The sequence below is a fragment of the Pogoniulus pusillus genome, chromosome 9 (assembly GCF_015220805.1).
Source record: "Pogoniulus pusillus isolate bPogPus1 chromosome 9, bPogPus1.pri, whole genome shotgun sequence".
Classification (NCBI taxonomy): Eukaryota; Metazoa; Chordata; class Aves; order Piciformes; family Lybiidae; genus Pogoniulus; species Pogoniulus pusillus.
This window is the reverse complement of record NC_087272.1, coordinates 15853708-15867848: the sequence shown is the minus strand read 5'-3', so window position 1 is coordinate 15867848 and position 14141 is coordinate 15853708. Positions and strand designations below refer to the sequence as shown.

General features: G+C 39.9%; 1 protein-coding gene across 10 annotated transcripts in view; it reads right to left on the bottom strand.

Moving 5' to 3' along the window:
* TRIM2 (tripartite motif containing 2) overlaps positions 1-14141 on the bottom strand; it is a 110371-nt gene that overhangs the window by 20391 nt on the left and 75839 nt on the right. For all 10 annotated transcript variants that reach the window (XM_064148672.1, XM_064148671.1, XM_064148681.1 and 7 more), the window contains 3 exons: positions 10068-10219; positions 9233-9413; positions 5258-5981 (listed from right to left, as the gene is read on the bottom strand). In XM_064148672.1, the coding sequence (XP_064004742.1) occupies positions 5258-5981; positions 9233-9413; positions 10068-10219 (1057 nt within the window). The remainder of the gene's footprint in view (positions 1-5257; positions 5982-9232; positions 9414-10067; positions 10220-14141) is intronic.

Here is a 14141-nt window from a genome sequence, read left to right as displayed (position 1 = left end):
ATACTCCCACATGCTGTTGGTAATGAAGTTTGTGTTGATTTGTATTAATTGGCTTTACACAGCATCTGTCCCTAAAAGCTTGGCCAAGACCACCTCCAAGCCTTGCTAGTACCGCAGATCTCTGGCCACCACAGCTAAGTATGCACAAGTCCTAGGGGTGGATGCACCTCAGAAGCAGTTCTTTGCTGGTACAGCAGCAAAATCTTGAATTACATGAGTTGAATCAAGACCAGGTCTCTGTCATCAGACCCATGCTATGGATTTTGCCAGCAATGTGATGTCAAAAGATATCACTGCAAAATTATGCAACGTAGGCCTGGCCAAATTTCACACTGGCCATTGCAACCACATAAAGAGCTCATAACAAGCCTCAGAGGGACTTGAGCTAATAAACTGGAAAATTAAATTCTATTTCCCCGTTGTGAGGCGTTCCTATTTCTACAGGCACATAAATTCTGTACAGAAAGCATCTTACCAAACATCTTGGTATTTCATGCTACCTACTAATGTGTTTGTTCTCGAATTCTGAAGCAGAGAATGAAAAACCACATTATTTAAGTTTGTCAGAGAGGGCTTTTGCATTTCACACTTTTGCAGTGCATGGAACAGCCACACATGCACATCCCTCTCTTCTCCAATGCCCTTAGGCTGTAATGTGGCCAGGACAAGACCTTGCTGGAGAGGAAGAGAGAGGATGCAGGAATGTGGAGAAGGGAGGCTGCTTACTGCAGGAAGATGGTTTCACCCACACAAGAAGCTAACTGCAGTCGGCAAAACATGTGTTTTTTTCAAAGAGATGTGCACCTATATAACCCACTCAGATTTTCATAAAAGCTGAAAAAGTCATGTGCCTATAGGCAGCCCTGGTCCTTTCAGCCAGAACTACCCAATACAATTTCAGTCAGAGACTTTCAGAGAAAATGACAAAAGAAACACCTGATCAAGTATCCTTTTGCTCCTCCTAAGCCTTCTTTTAAACTGTGCTAAAGCTGTTATTACACAGGTCCTGTTGATGAGTTTTAATGTGGAGTAAATTCACAATAAGGCTCCTATTTGCTTTCAGGATTGATAGCAGAGCAGGAGATGACATCCACACTTAGTAAGGAAGCTGACAGAAAGTACTGTTAAAAGAACTTAAAAAAAACAGCCCACACCACCAAACACCAAAAAAAATCACACCCAGAGAGAATTACACACATTAAATGTACCAGCTAAACTTAGATGCTCAGTTACATGACTGAAACTAAACAGTTTGAGGAAAAGGAAGATTGAACTTTATAGCAGAGAGCCAACTCTCCATCTGGTTGTATCTGATGCCAATTCCAAGTATAAATAAATGAAGAGAAAAAGCATCTCAAGTGAGAAATAGTACCACTACTGCTAAACAGTGTCAGAAGTCCCAGTCATGAGAAATGACAGATGAGAAAAAAATACCAAGGCATATGGCACAGCATTGTGGATCTGGAGCACAGGATGGGGACAGAATAGCTAATGGATGTCACTCGTGGCTCTCAGTCCTCCTTTGCAAGGCATAAGAGAGATTTAACAGGAAAGGTGGAAGTGGCTGACGCTGTGAACAGCTCTCACCTTCATTTACCTCTGCTCAGCATGGGTCTAAGGCACAAAAGCAGGGTAACAGAAAAGAGCCTTGCCTCTCACTTTAGTCCTTTCTACCACTTGCAGATGTAGCAAAACACATTGCACAATGATAATTTTCTGGCTATTGTAAGCATGTTCCTGTTTTCCTTGGTATAAACCAAGTATGTGCAATGCACTGGATGGACATACTCTCAGAGATCACAGCCATTAAAAAAAGAGGGGGGAAAAAAGGATGCAGATGTACATTATAGAAAGGGGGGGAAGCAAGAAATACTCCGTTCTTGTGAATAATAAGTTACATCAATGTATGAATATACAGTCAATATCTTAACCTTAGAATGGCTGAATAGAACCACATGCCATCTTAAGAGCCATGGATAACACAGAATTGGCAAAAGACATAATGCACAATTCCCCATGAATGAAAGCACTTAACTGTACTCATGTTGTAATAAAGCTATCTCTGTTGAACTAGCACGAGAACAATCCCGATAGGAGCTGATCCATTTCCCTCTGCATTAACGCCCACACATCAGCATATACACAATATCATACTCCATATACTTGGATGCCCATAGGAATATTACAGTATGGTTCTCCAGCACAGCTGTGTGAGCTTTTGGCAGCCCAAATGTTAGATTTATCTTGCCCAGTTTAAAATATAAATCCAGATTTGTCCAGAGCTGTCAGAGGAAGTCAACGAAGGGTTCAAAATAGAGGTACACATCTTGGAAAACCATGATAAACTTTATTTTCCATTATCTCATCAACAAGTGAACCAAACCTTAACTTTTTTATGTGAGCTGAAGCTGGAAGTAAAAGAACTGTGAAATCCATGCATGAAATCCCTGCTAAAATGTCAGAATTTTGCCTGTCTTCATTAATTTTGCATATTTTGAAAGAGTGTAAAAAGCTGGACCCTTACAGCTGCAGTGCAGCAAGAGACTCTCAGACGATGCATACAGAAGCCCAGAGAGACATCTCTGTGTAGAGTCATTCTGTGAAATGAGCAGCTGAGAACTAAATATGTGATAGGATGAAGTCTTCCTCTCAGCTTGGTTTTTCAATAAAATACTGATCCACATCTCCAAATCTAGATGCTCCTGAGAGGCATCATCAGCTAAAAGCTCTGAGACGTGTAGCTTTTGTTCTGATTATTTCCTCTTTTTTGGGAGAATAGAATGGTGAGGAAAGGGAGGAGTAGAACTCCAAAGTAAAGCATGTGGTCACAATTTATCTGGAGGGATCCTACAGGAAGGCTAGAGAGGGACTTTACATACAGGCATCCAGCTATAGGACACGGGGAATGGTTTCAAGCTGAAGGAGAGTAGGTTTAGACTGGATCTTAGGAAGTTCTGCAGTACAAGGGTGGTGGGACTCTGGAATAGGTTGCCCAAGGTAGCTGTGGATGCCTTCTCCCTAGAGTTGTTCAAAGTGAGTCTTGATGAGGCCTTGAGCAGCCAAGTCTAGTTGAGAGATGTCCCTGCTATGCTCATGTCAGGGACATTGGAGTAGATGATCTCTAAGGTCCCTTCCAACCTAAGCCATTCTATGACTGCATCACTACAGAAGGGACACTGCAGGTTTTGGAAGACATATAAAACTTCTTGGAAATCCTTTAAGTGTATGGTGTGATGGACAGAATAATTAAAACAAAGAACAAAAACATCATCAAACAATAGCATCGGTAACAAAATCCAAACCAGAGCATACTGCTATTTGGTAGTCAGGTTAGAAACTGATCACTGGAAGCAAAGGATAAAGAAGCAGAAATTACAGTAACTTACACAGATAAAACTCAGGATTATTTTTTTGTTTTAAGTATTTAGATCTACAGTTTCCATGCTGGGACAAAGTAACATTTGAAATGTATGAAGAGGAGGGCTGTGGTGTCAGCTGCAATGGGAGCTCCCCTGTTACTCACAGGCACAGTGTACCTGGGAGGCTTCCCTATCCTGCTACCACCTTCAGACCCACAGATTCTTTCTGCCTTAATCTGTGCACTCAGCCCCTTCTCTGTGTAGCATACAACATGTCACAATCATTCCAGAAGGCACCGGAGAGACATTTTTCTTTCTAGGTAGGGTTCAGACATGATTCTTAACTCTTTTGTTTAACCCTGTCTCAAAACAGGGACCAAAAAATATCTAGGCTACATTTATACAAAACCTCTGCCATTCTTACCAGTACCAGCAGTGAAACTGCACTTGGGAAAAGCCATAGGTCCCTTTCCATTCCAGCAGAAGTCTAAGGCTGATCATTCTGCCCTGTGCAAGGGCTTCTCTCCCCGGGGGATTGCTAACAGGGGCTCTGCCAATGACTAGCAATAGCTTTTTCAACAAGAACACCCTCTTACTGGAGGAAGGGCTGTGTTTGGGTACTAATTCAAGAAAGGTTACCTACCAGCTTTGGACAACTAAGAGGTTACTGGCATACAGGGCTAGGCTTGACTTCAGTATGAATTAATCTACATCGTATTTCCTACTTCTGACTCATCTCTGTAAAATTTCTCCTTAGTGACAGTAATGCTGGATATCACTGCCTCTGTAAATGCTTTGGTTTGTTCAGTTTATGGAGCTGTTTACCTTACTAGGAAATGCATCTAGGAAAGATTGGTCATTTTCTGAGTGGCTGCACCCAGTGCTTACAATGTACTATCCTACTCAGGAAGAAAAGCACACTTGCTGAATACATTTCCTGATAGAAGAACATTATGTTATTGCTTGTACTTTCTGATAGATTCCTTGTTTTGACAGAAACAATGTCAGATAAGAAGTCAGATGGGCAGGGTTAACCAACTGACAAATAGTGTCCAGATGAATCTTCAATAGAATTACCAAGAAAATCCCCAATCATTTCCTGCTACCATGGGGAAAGCCACTCAAGCTGACTAGTTGTCAGATTTGGTAACCCATACTGCCAGCTTGCACAGACTAAGAATTAACTTGCTTTTTAATTTAGTTGTGCAAAGTGAAAAGTATTCTATAGCTATATAAGGAAACGTCATATAAATACAATACCCCATGGGACAGACAAATCATAATTAAGTATATCAAAATACCTGGAAGAAAAGCACAGTAAATCATGCCAAATTATTGTATTTTTATCAAGCACTGAAGTCCACGTATTTAGAGATAACATTACACTATACAAAGAAGCAAACACATTTAGATATTGCAGGGAAAAAAGACAAAGGAAATTGGAATTTTGTCCTAGGCTGACATAATGAAATTACTTTATATAACCACAGGATTTAGTTCCAGGCTAATTAATTAATCTTTAGGGCAATACTTTCAGAGAAAGCATCTTCCCACTTCCCTTCTTGCCATGCAACTTTTTAATGAAGCAATTTAATCTGAACCATCGATATTATTATGTATTTTCACTTTATGATCCTTAATAAAGTACAGAAGATGTGGTAAAATATCTCATCCCAAATCAAATCTATGTACTTCTCAAGCCAAACTCCAATGACTTGTTTGCTGCAAACAGTACATGCTTTTACAGTTTACATATGGACAAAAGCCAAGAGACTAAAGGTATCAAGTTGCTCTACATATAGATTTAACCTTAAAATATTTTAACTAATAAATATTTTTGTTCTTCTTTTTTCCCTGTTTTCTTAAGTATGTCAATAGATAGCAGGCAAGTCACCTACCTACTCTGAAGATCAAATCATCTTCAATGGGATTCTCTTTTCTTTTGCCAGTGCTGTACATACTCGCAGGTCTTTTCACAGCTTTCTGCTTCACATGACCGCTGCCAGGAGATTTAACACGCCTCTTAACACCTTCAGTGGTAGGAGACACATCTGCTGATCTGACCACTTTGAGTTTGAATGGGCTGCCCTTGATATGTTGATCATAAAGTCTCAGTGACAAAGTGAAGTCCCCTTCTTTCTGAACAGTATACAAAAATTCGTAAGTGCCATTTTTATTGTCAAGTATTTCTCCATCTGCTACGCTCCCATCAGGTGTGCTCAGCTCAGCAGTGAGGTAAGCATTCCCAGATTTACAGAGCTCCCCATCCTTGTCCTTAGTTGTGATGGTAACAGACATAGGCTGTCCAATCACTGTCTGCCTCAGGCCTTCCCCTGTCGCAACTGTTTCAGAAGCAACAGCGTTGGTGGTTAAAATAGTACCCAGATTGTGAATGGACTTCTTCAGGCCTTCTGTTTCCACTATGAAGTCCAACTGGTCGTTTTCACGAGGCTGCAATGGGAAGTCTCGCTCAGCCAGTTCATTCAGCTTGTCACTCATTTGCTTCTTCACCAGCAGAACTTCAGTTTCAGTGCCATGGTTGAGAGCCTGGGCTGTGAAGTTGCTGCAACTTTTAATGCTTTCTTGTCCTTCAAGTAAGGTATCCAGCTGCGTCTGTAGGACCTGTGTGCATTTCCAAACACCACATTACTGTCATGCCACAAGAACTATCCTAGCAAGATGCAGTATGTCATCTATCTGAAAGCCTTTGTAGAAACCAAATTTATAGTGGTTTGTTTTAAGGCATCAGTTTAGAAAAAGTACCACACTGACCCCCCCCCCCAAAACCTTGGAATATCAAGCTGCAACACAAACCACACTTTTGGGTCTTCAAGTCTTCACAGATCCACTGTCACACTAGATTCAACTATTGGCCCACTTGTCTGACTTGTGTTTTTTATTTAAAAACAAACAAACAAAAAAAACCCACAAACCAACCCAACACAAAAGACAAAGCCAAATGTAGACGGTTAAAACTTGCTCCATCTAACTCTCAGTAGTCACAGGTAATGAGACAGTTACTGTGTGCACGGAGATAAAGATATTTAGCAGTCAACATAATAAGAAAGGCTACAAGAAACTTCTTTAAAGTATTTCTTTAAAGTTAACAGAACCTTGGGTTACTCTTCTATGGAGACAGACAAGAAGGCACTCTCAAAAGCTGTACATCCATCCAGAGGATAAGTGTGACCCCCGATTTAAGTGAAGGAAAAGTCTCCCTAGCAGAAGCTAGGTGAACCGATACCCACCTCAGCAGGCAGGAAAGGAAAATGTAAAGCATGGGTTGTGAATATTGGAAAGAGTTGGGTTGAGTCACATGGAATTTTGGTGGGCAACAAGCAGCTACTTTTTGTTTTAAGACTGAGAAAGAGCTTTTATTATATGCTCAGTTCTGACCCTCAGTCTAAAATCCTTAAGGAGGATTGACCTCAAAATTGTTAGGTGTGGGCTGGGCTGCGAACAAGACTAACTTTTTTCAAACCAGTTTTGCAGTGAAATGGAAAAAGGATCCCTAAATTAAAACAACCCAGCAGAGAAACTGGTGATAGTTAGGAAAGCCCAAGCATTCCAGCTACCCACCATACTCTCCACTGACAAAACCCTCAGACCAAAGCACCATGCGGTATGTTTTTCCTACAGAAGAACAACTAGGGCGCAGATATTACTGTGGATTAGAGCACTTATTTAGTTGAGCATCACTGGAAATATTTTCAAAACATTCCAATGGATTTTAAAGTAAACTTAGAGACTATGTCTATCTGTTGTTATGAAATACTTTTCCCTTGCTGACACACATCACGTGATGATGCTGTATTCTACAGGCATTTTTCTTCTGAATTTTACAAAGCTATCTGATTTCCATCTACTTCAGAAAATCCAGGCTGCTTTTGTTACTGATGTGGCAAAGGGGTAACAACACAACATCTCTTGCAAACAAACCAGAACGAGCAAAATTTCAAGACTAACCTGAAATTTCAACTCATCTGTTTTTCTAAGCATCTAGAAACCTCATAAGGCATTTCTAACCTGTCTTTATTCAAAAACAGGAGTTACAGCTATAGATAGACAGCATAGTTAATAGAGTCCCAGGATGATGGGTGGCCTCTTCTCCCGGGCAACCAGCAACAGAACAAGGGGACACAGTCTCAAGTTGTGCCAGGGTAGGTATAGGCTGGATATTAGGAAGAAGTTCTTCACAGAGAGAGTGATTTGCCGTTGGAATGGGCTGCCCAGGGAGGTGGTGGAGGCACCGTCCCTGGGGGTCTTCAAGAAAAGCCTGGATGAGGCACTTAGTGCCATGGTCTAGTTGACTGGCTAGGGCTGGGTGACAGATTGGACTGGATGATCTTGGAGGTCTCTTCCAACCTGGTTGATGCTATGATTCTATGACAAAACCTCATATGCTTGGGATAACAAATGACAAACCGGGGAGGAAAACTGTTTGCAGCCACGTTCTAAACCCATTATTTTCTCTAAATAATTTTCTTTCATTGCAAATATGGAAAAATATTAAAGCCTAACATAACTTACATTTTAAGTGTTTAGTGTATTTTACGTGAGGCCTCTTTCAGTCTACTGGACAACTGAAAACAAATTGCCAATTTTCCTTTAGTACAGTGTAGTTGTAGTCATTTTTTTCTTATTTTGTTCCAAGTACATAATCAGAGCAACAGAATATTTGGGTTTAAACTGATTCGCTGGACCACTATTCATGCAAAATTCAACTCCAATTACTCTTTTTTATATACAAACAGGGGAGATGCCTCTTTAACTGCTTATGTTCAACTTTGTAAAAATTGGTTGCCTCATGCCCCAAAATGGTTCTTAAATTATTTTAAGTGAAACAACCTTAAGAAAATTTAACTTATTCTACCTTGTGTTAACTTTGCACACACCCTGCATATATTTGCTTGCTAATAAAATAAGTATCCATGAACCTGGGATCTAAGTCTAAATTTTTTATACTAAAAGCATCTCAGCTGCTGCTGAACTCTGGAGATTATTAAATTCTGTGCCAGATACCTGGAGATGCTCAACCTGCTCAGTAATTGCACAGAATGCTCAAAGATCCTAGTATTATTGGGCACTCCTGAAACTCCATTTGTTGATGTTACTTTATTTTAAAGGCTACTTTGAGGGAAGAGATCTTTCTATTATATAAAAGCAGAAAACTGATGCCCAGGAAGACAAGGACTAATTTCTTCCCTTTGCCTGAGTTAGATTTACTAATTCTCAACAACAATCCTACCCACCAGGCTACAGGCTTCTCTTTATAAAGGTACAGATTTCTGGTTTGTTATGCTGAAGGAGTTTAAACACAAGGTTCAGTCATCCAGATAGGAAATCACAGAGTGAATACAGCTCTGGAATCTATCACTCTCTATATTCCCTTAAAGAAAGTGAGATGTCCCTCTGATCTTCCTATGTTCCAGCCACTGACATCTAACATGAAATATGTTACCAGGCATTTAGAAGGAAAACAGTGCTTCAAACCAAACCAGTAAACTTTGCTCAGCTCTTCAGGAGAAATTGTTTGGCCTGTGGGTCACAGGATTGCAGCCCAAGAATTTCAGCATTTTCTTTGGTGGTCCCTTATTGTCATCTGCACATCAGCATGCTGGCTTTAAGCAGATGCCTGTACAGTGTGTTGGCCATCTTAGAACCTCATACGCCATCACAAAGGGCTACCTTCGCATATAGACTCTGGATTCCATTTATAAGGCCAGCACACACAAATGAAGCTCTGCAGCACTTGATGTCAGGAAAGTAAAGCTCTCTTCAGACACAATTTGTCAAAGTGGCGTCCTGCATCAGTTGTAAAACCTGGCTGATTAAATTAATAGCTTTTCATTGAAACAAAACATGCAGCTTACTTTGTGTTTAAGGCCATAATTCACTTCCAGTTCCATAAGCAGCACGCTCTTTCGCACATTTAAAGTCTTCTGGAGTTCATCAAAAGTGGAATGAATGTCATCTACAATGCTAGCCTTTTGGTTGGTTAACTGGTGTATGATTTCAGATATAAAATGAAGTGCTGAGTCGATTTCTGGAAGCCTGAGGGAGGGATTAAATTACAAAGATCGCTGTTTCAGAAGTCATTAAACATTGGCCCTTGTCCTGATACCTCTTTATGAAACAATTTCATGAGCAGGCTGTCTTCAAACTTGGTCATTTCCCAGAAGTAAGCTCATTCCTTTTATAACCACAAAATGATTCTGGTCTGGTAAAATAAAGCTAAGCCAAGACCCTCTGCTGTGTAAATTCATTAAATTTTAGGCTTTTCCCACAGTAAGACCTTGCATCCTCTGCCTTTTATGCAAATGTATCTACTTGGGAAGACATAACTAGACCTACCCCACTTTTTCACTTTTTTTAATCTTTCAGCCACCATAGCATTTGCATTTGTCTTTTAAGCATCCAACATTATTTATCATGAAATTCATGGCTGGTTAGTACTTTTCTCCATTTTAAGCCCCTTCTCTGGAAGACATTTGCACCTCTAATGGCCTCTGTTTTATGAAAGGCAGACAGGAATCTTTTGCTCTTTAATCCTTAATGGATTTTATTTCTCCTTATGCTAACCTCACTGTCCCTGTTTTCTAGGTAAAGGTCCATGGCACTAGCACATTAAAACATCTACCCAAGGTAACATAGGAAGCCAGAAGTGGAATTGAAAACGAAAAATAGTCAGTGGAGACTTCTGTTGACCTTTTGTTGACAGCATCCAACTGGACTTGGAGAGAAGCCTTGTGTTGCTCCACCACATCCTTGAGCGGTACTGTGGGATGCTCTGCATGTTCTCCCTCTGTACATTCCCGGCACATAGCAGTCTCGCAGGACTGGCAGTAAAACTCCATCACCTGGAAAAGTGCACAAGACTAAACTCAAACATGGCAGCAGTAACATCACTCAAAGCACATTTTTTACCAGGTCTTATCCAAGCTTTGAGACAAAGTTCCTCTCTTCTTAGACACCAATAATTTGCTGCCTAAAAGACAGCTGTTATTCTTGTACTTTTCATACAAAAAATGCTGGTTTGAATGTGTTAAACCAGCAGGCTGGGAAAAAGTGTGCTGGCCCTAACAATCTTTTTACTGTGTAACAGTAAGTTTTGGGGTGTCTCTCAACTACTCCACGACACAACTCAAAACCCCAGGGAGTTCAAGTCCCCTCACTAACCCAGTCCTGTGTCTCCCCCAGAGGGCCTGCCAAAGAAAGTGTAAATTTACACTGTTTTTCATAACAAGGCCACCCCTGGAACATGAACTCCATGGAGTTCACCAAGCAGCACGTTTATTTGCTAGAGGAAACCATCCTAAATGAACTAATATGCTGCAGGGGGGGAAAAAAAAAAGTCTCCATCTCATCCCATTACTAATCCCTTAAAACCACTCAAACCTCATACCAGAGATTATAATGAGTGTGCTGATCTACACTTGAAAGATAAGGAGACTGTTTCAACCTGTTATCTACCCAGTAAGATGCTGCATGAAGATTTGAGGGGCGGAGAGGGAAATCTTTACCTGCAGTAAGTACCCCAAATTCAGAATATATTCATTAAAAACAGGAAAGTGTTCTGCTCAAAACCACAGATTAGTCAAAACAATGCACATATGTGCAAATTCAGCATGAGACTTCCTTTTTACCGCTAGGAAGTCCTTAAGTGCAAATCATTTTAGGCTTATTAAAAGTATAAGGAAGACTGCAGAATATGCTTCATAGTAAGACACTGCCAGCTCTCTTGCATTCAGAACACAGCATCAGAATCTTGATTAGCTTGGCTGATGCTTCTGGTGCCCGTATCTCTCACATGAAGATGGCTGTACTGCAGATATCAGTTGACAATAAGATGGTTGCATAGAACAGGCTGTTGTCAGAGACCTGTAGCAGCACCATGCAAAGTAGCTGGCTGCTCCAAGACACCTTGAGAATTAGGAAGGGGAAGTAAGAACCATGATTTGCCTGTGGCTATTAGCATTAATAGGGATTTTCCTCTGATAAGCTCCTTTCCATTTTATCTCCACTCTTTCCTCTTATCTCAGCTCACAAGACATGGGATTCACATGCAACTACGGTTTAGTTATTTGTTGACCATTCATGTAAGCCACTTTAGAGAAAATTTAAGAGCTGCTCCAAATAAGCTGTGAAAGATCAAAGGGAAAAACACAAGTAGACCAACTAAACAATCACCCACATCAACACTATTCCAGTCACCATGAATTAATCAGTCTCAACAGCAGTAGATTCTCTGAGGCCAGACAGTTACCTTGGTGGGCACTAAAGTGTGATGTAATCTTAAAGAGCATAGAGAAAATTAATTAGATGGAGTTTAATATTTAAATTATTTTCAAAAGCTTCAAAAATCTGCAACTAGAAACAACCAAAAGAAACAATATTCTGTTAGGAAATTCTTAAGTCTTTTTAAATGGTAAAAAAAATAAATCCTTCTTTTTGAATGAGTGTCAAAAGTTCTTTTTTTCTGCCTCTTTATAATCTAATGCTTCAGTATTTTTCTCTTTATATACTTCTGTTTCCTGCTGAACGTCATAAACATCATTATATTTGCAGCAACACACGTAGAAAGTGAGCATCTCATTGTCATGCTGAAGCTTAGCCTCATCAACTGCCTTCCTCCCTGTTAAAGCACCAGAGGATCACATAAGCTAGAATGGTAATAGCAAGCAGACTACAAAGACCTAATGTGTATGTCTGCACAGAAATAATATTCTTTGCCTCAGTCGAATTAAAAATGTCTTAAGTGAAGCAGCTTTCACTTGTGGTTAAAATCTTTGGATTGTGTCAGAGCTGGGCGAGAAAGCAAACCTGCTATAACTCAGGCTTCAAGCGTCTAGGTAAGCTGTTTTCCTAAGAGTTTGTCTAGCATTTCCTAATCAGATAAGACTTATTTCTAACAAGAGGCAGAAGTGTATTACTGGCTCTTCCCCTCTCCCCTCTACATCCAACATGGGCATCACATTTTGTGACGTTCCCAGAAAGTGTTCTGTGATCACAAGTTTGCTTTACAAAACACCTAGGGAAAAAATGTTTGCCTGAGCCCTTTCCTTTCAAAACTGAAGATACACTATGCACTCAACAATGGCTTCAGCTGTATTTCCACTGAAGTCCATGAGAACATTCCCATTAGCTGTAAGGAAATGTGAATGAATATTCACTGCTTCTGAAATTCCCTCCACGAAGTATGCTGGTCCCCCAGACCCATATATATCTTCACTACTGTAATTGTGAATTAGATTTCACAAAGCCAAAGTACTCTAATTCCAGCCATTTGAAGCTCAGGTCTTGAGAATAAAGCTCTCACCAATCATAAGCCTCCCTTCTCTACAAATCACATGGTTGGTCCTCTGCTTTCTATCTGTTTGACTTAAAACAGCAGAAAGGATGAGTCAGCTCTTTGCCAGCCTTCTTCCTCATCTGACACACATGCTTACCTCCTCTGCTCCAGGGCTAGTCTGTACCTTAGCTGTGTATATTTTGGGTTTTTGAATGTAAATTTGGATGACCTGAGGATACTTCCCAAATATCTAATGAAATTTAAATCATGGGATTTCATTCTTCTTAGTCATAGCTTTTGTGTTACTCATGCAGTAAACCAGGAAGTTTTAGGCAAATTTAAAACAACTTTTGGAAGACTATCACGACATAAACAACACGCTTACATACAACAGAACCACCCAAATCCTATGTATGACTTTTCAATGCAGTCAGATATGACTGAATCAGTGGTAGTACTGCTTCCTAACTGGATTAAATATTCCTTGTGAGGCAGAAGACATTTTTGTCAGCATTCAGCTCAGATTATTAGTTCTACATCTATTAATTATCTGGCATTGTGAATTTTTTACTTAGCCTCAGTGACACACATATTGCAGAATATAGAAAAAAAAACCTAGATTATACTTTAATGAGATACAGGAGAAATTTTATGGTATGAAACACAGAGATGAGGACAAACCCCCAAAGTTTAAAATGTATGTTATAAACTCAGTTCATTATCAATAAATAGGTGCTTCTTTGTTTTTCTAAGAGAAGCATACAGGCACTAAGAAACGTTTTGATAGATAAGATGTCATACTTGTGAGGCTGCCAAGCTACCTGTGATCTTTTGAGGAAAAGCTAGTCAGAGATAAGGCATTCTGTCTTCTTATAGTGTTTAATTTAATACTGAAAATGCTCTCTCATTAAACTCTATAGACAGAAACAACACTGCACCTGTAAAAACATGGATCCTAGACTCTGGGCTGACTTTCACTTCAAGTAAAACCCTGTCATGGACTTCTCAGGATGGCTGACTGCAAAGAGGCTATACCACTGAGTACACATTAGGAAGAAATGGACCTAGAATTTCAGAGTTTTCCCTACCCTGGCTGTTGTATCTGACCCTAAATGATTGTAGATTAATGTTTCCACATCAGGCTGCTTGTATCCAAGAAGACCTGCAGGTGCTTAGCAGATGAGGAAAAGAAGCCAAAGCCTTATTTTAATTTGTAGAAGGAAAAAATCTTCTGTTACATTCAAAGTTTATAACATGCTACCCCAGTATAACACCACCTATTCATGCCCTACATTGGGCAAATATGAGGAAACATTTGTCTATAGCATGAGCACAGGAAATCATCTCTCATGTTAAGATACTACAAGCTAGAATTCATCTTTCATAAGAACATAATAAAGATGCCACAACAGAAGATGAGAGATGTGCACAGAAGGATTAGGATTTTCACACACATGTATTAAAAATATAAGTGGTGGGAATAAGAGACC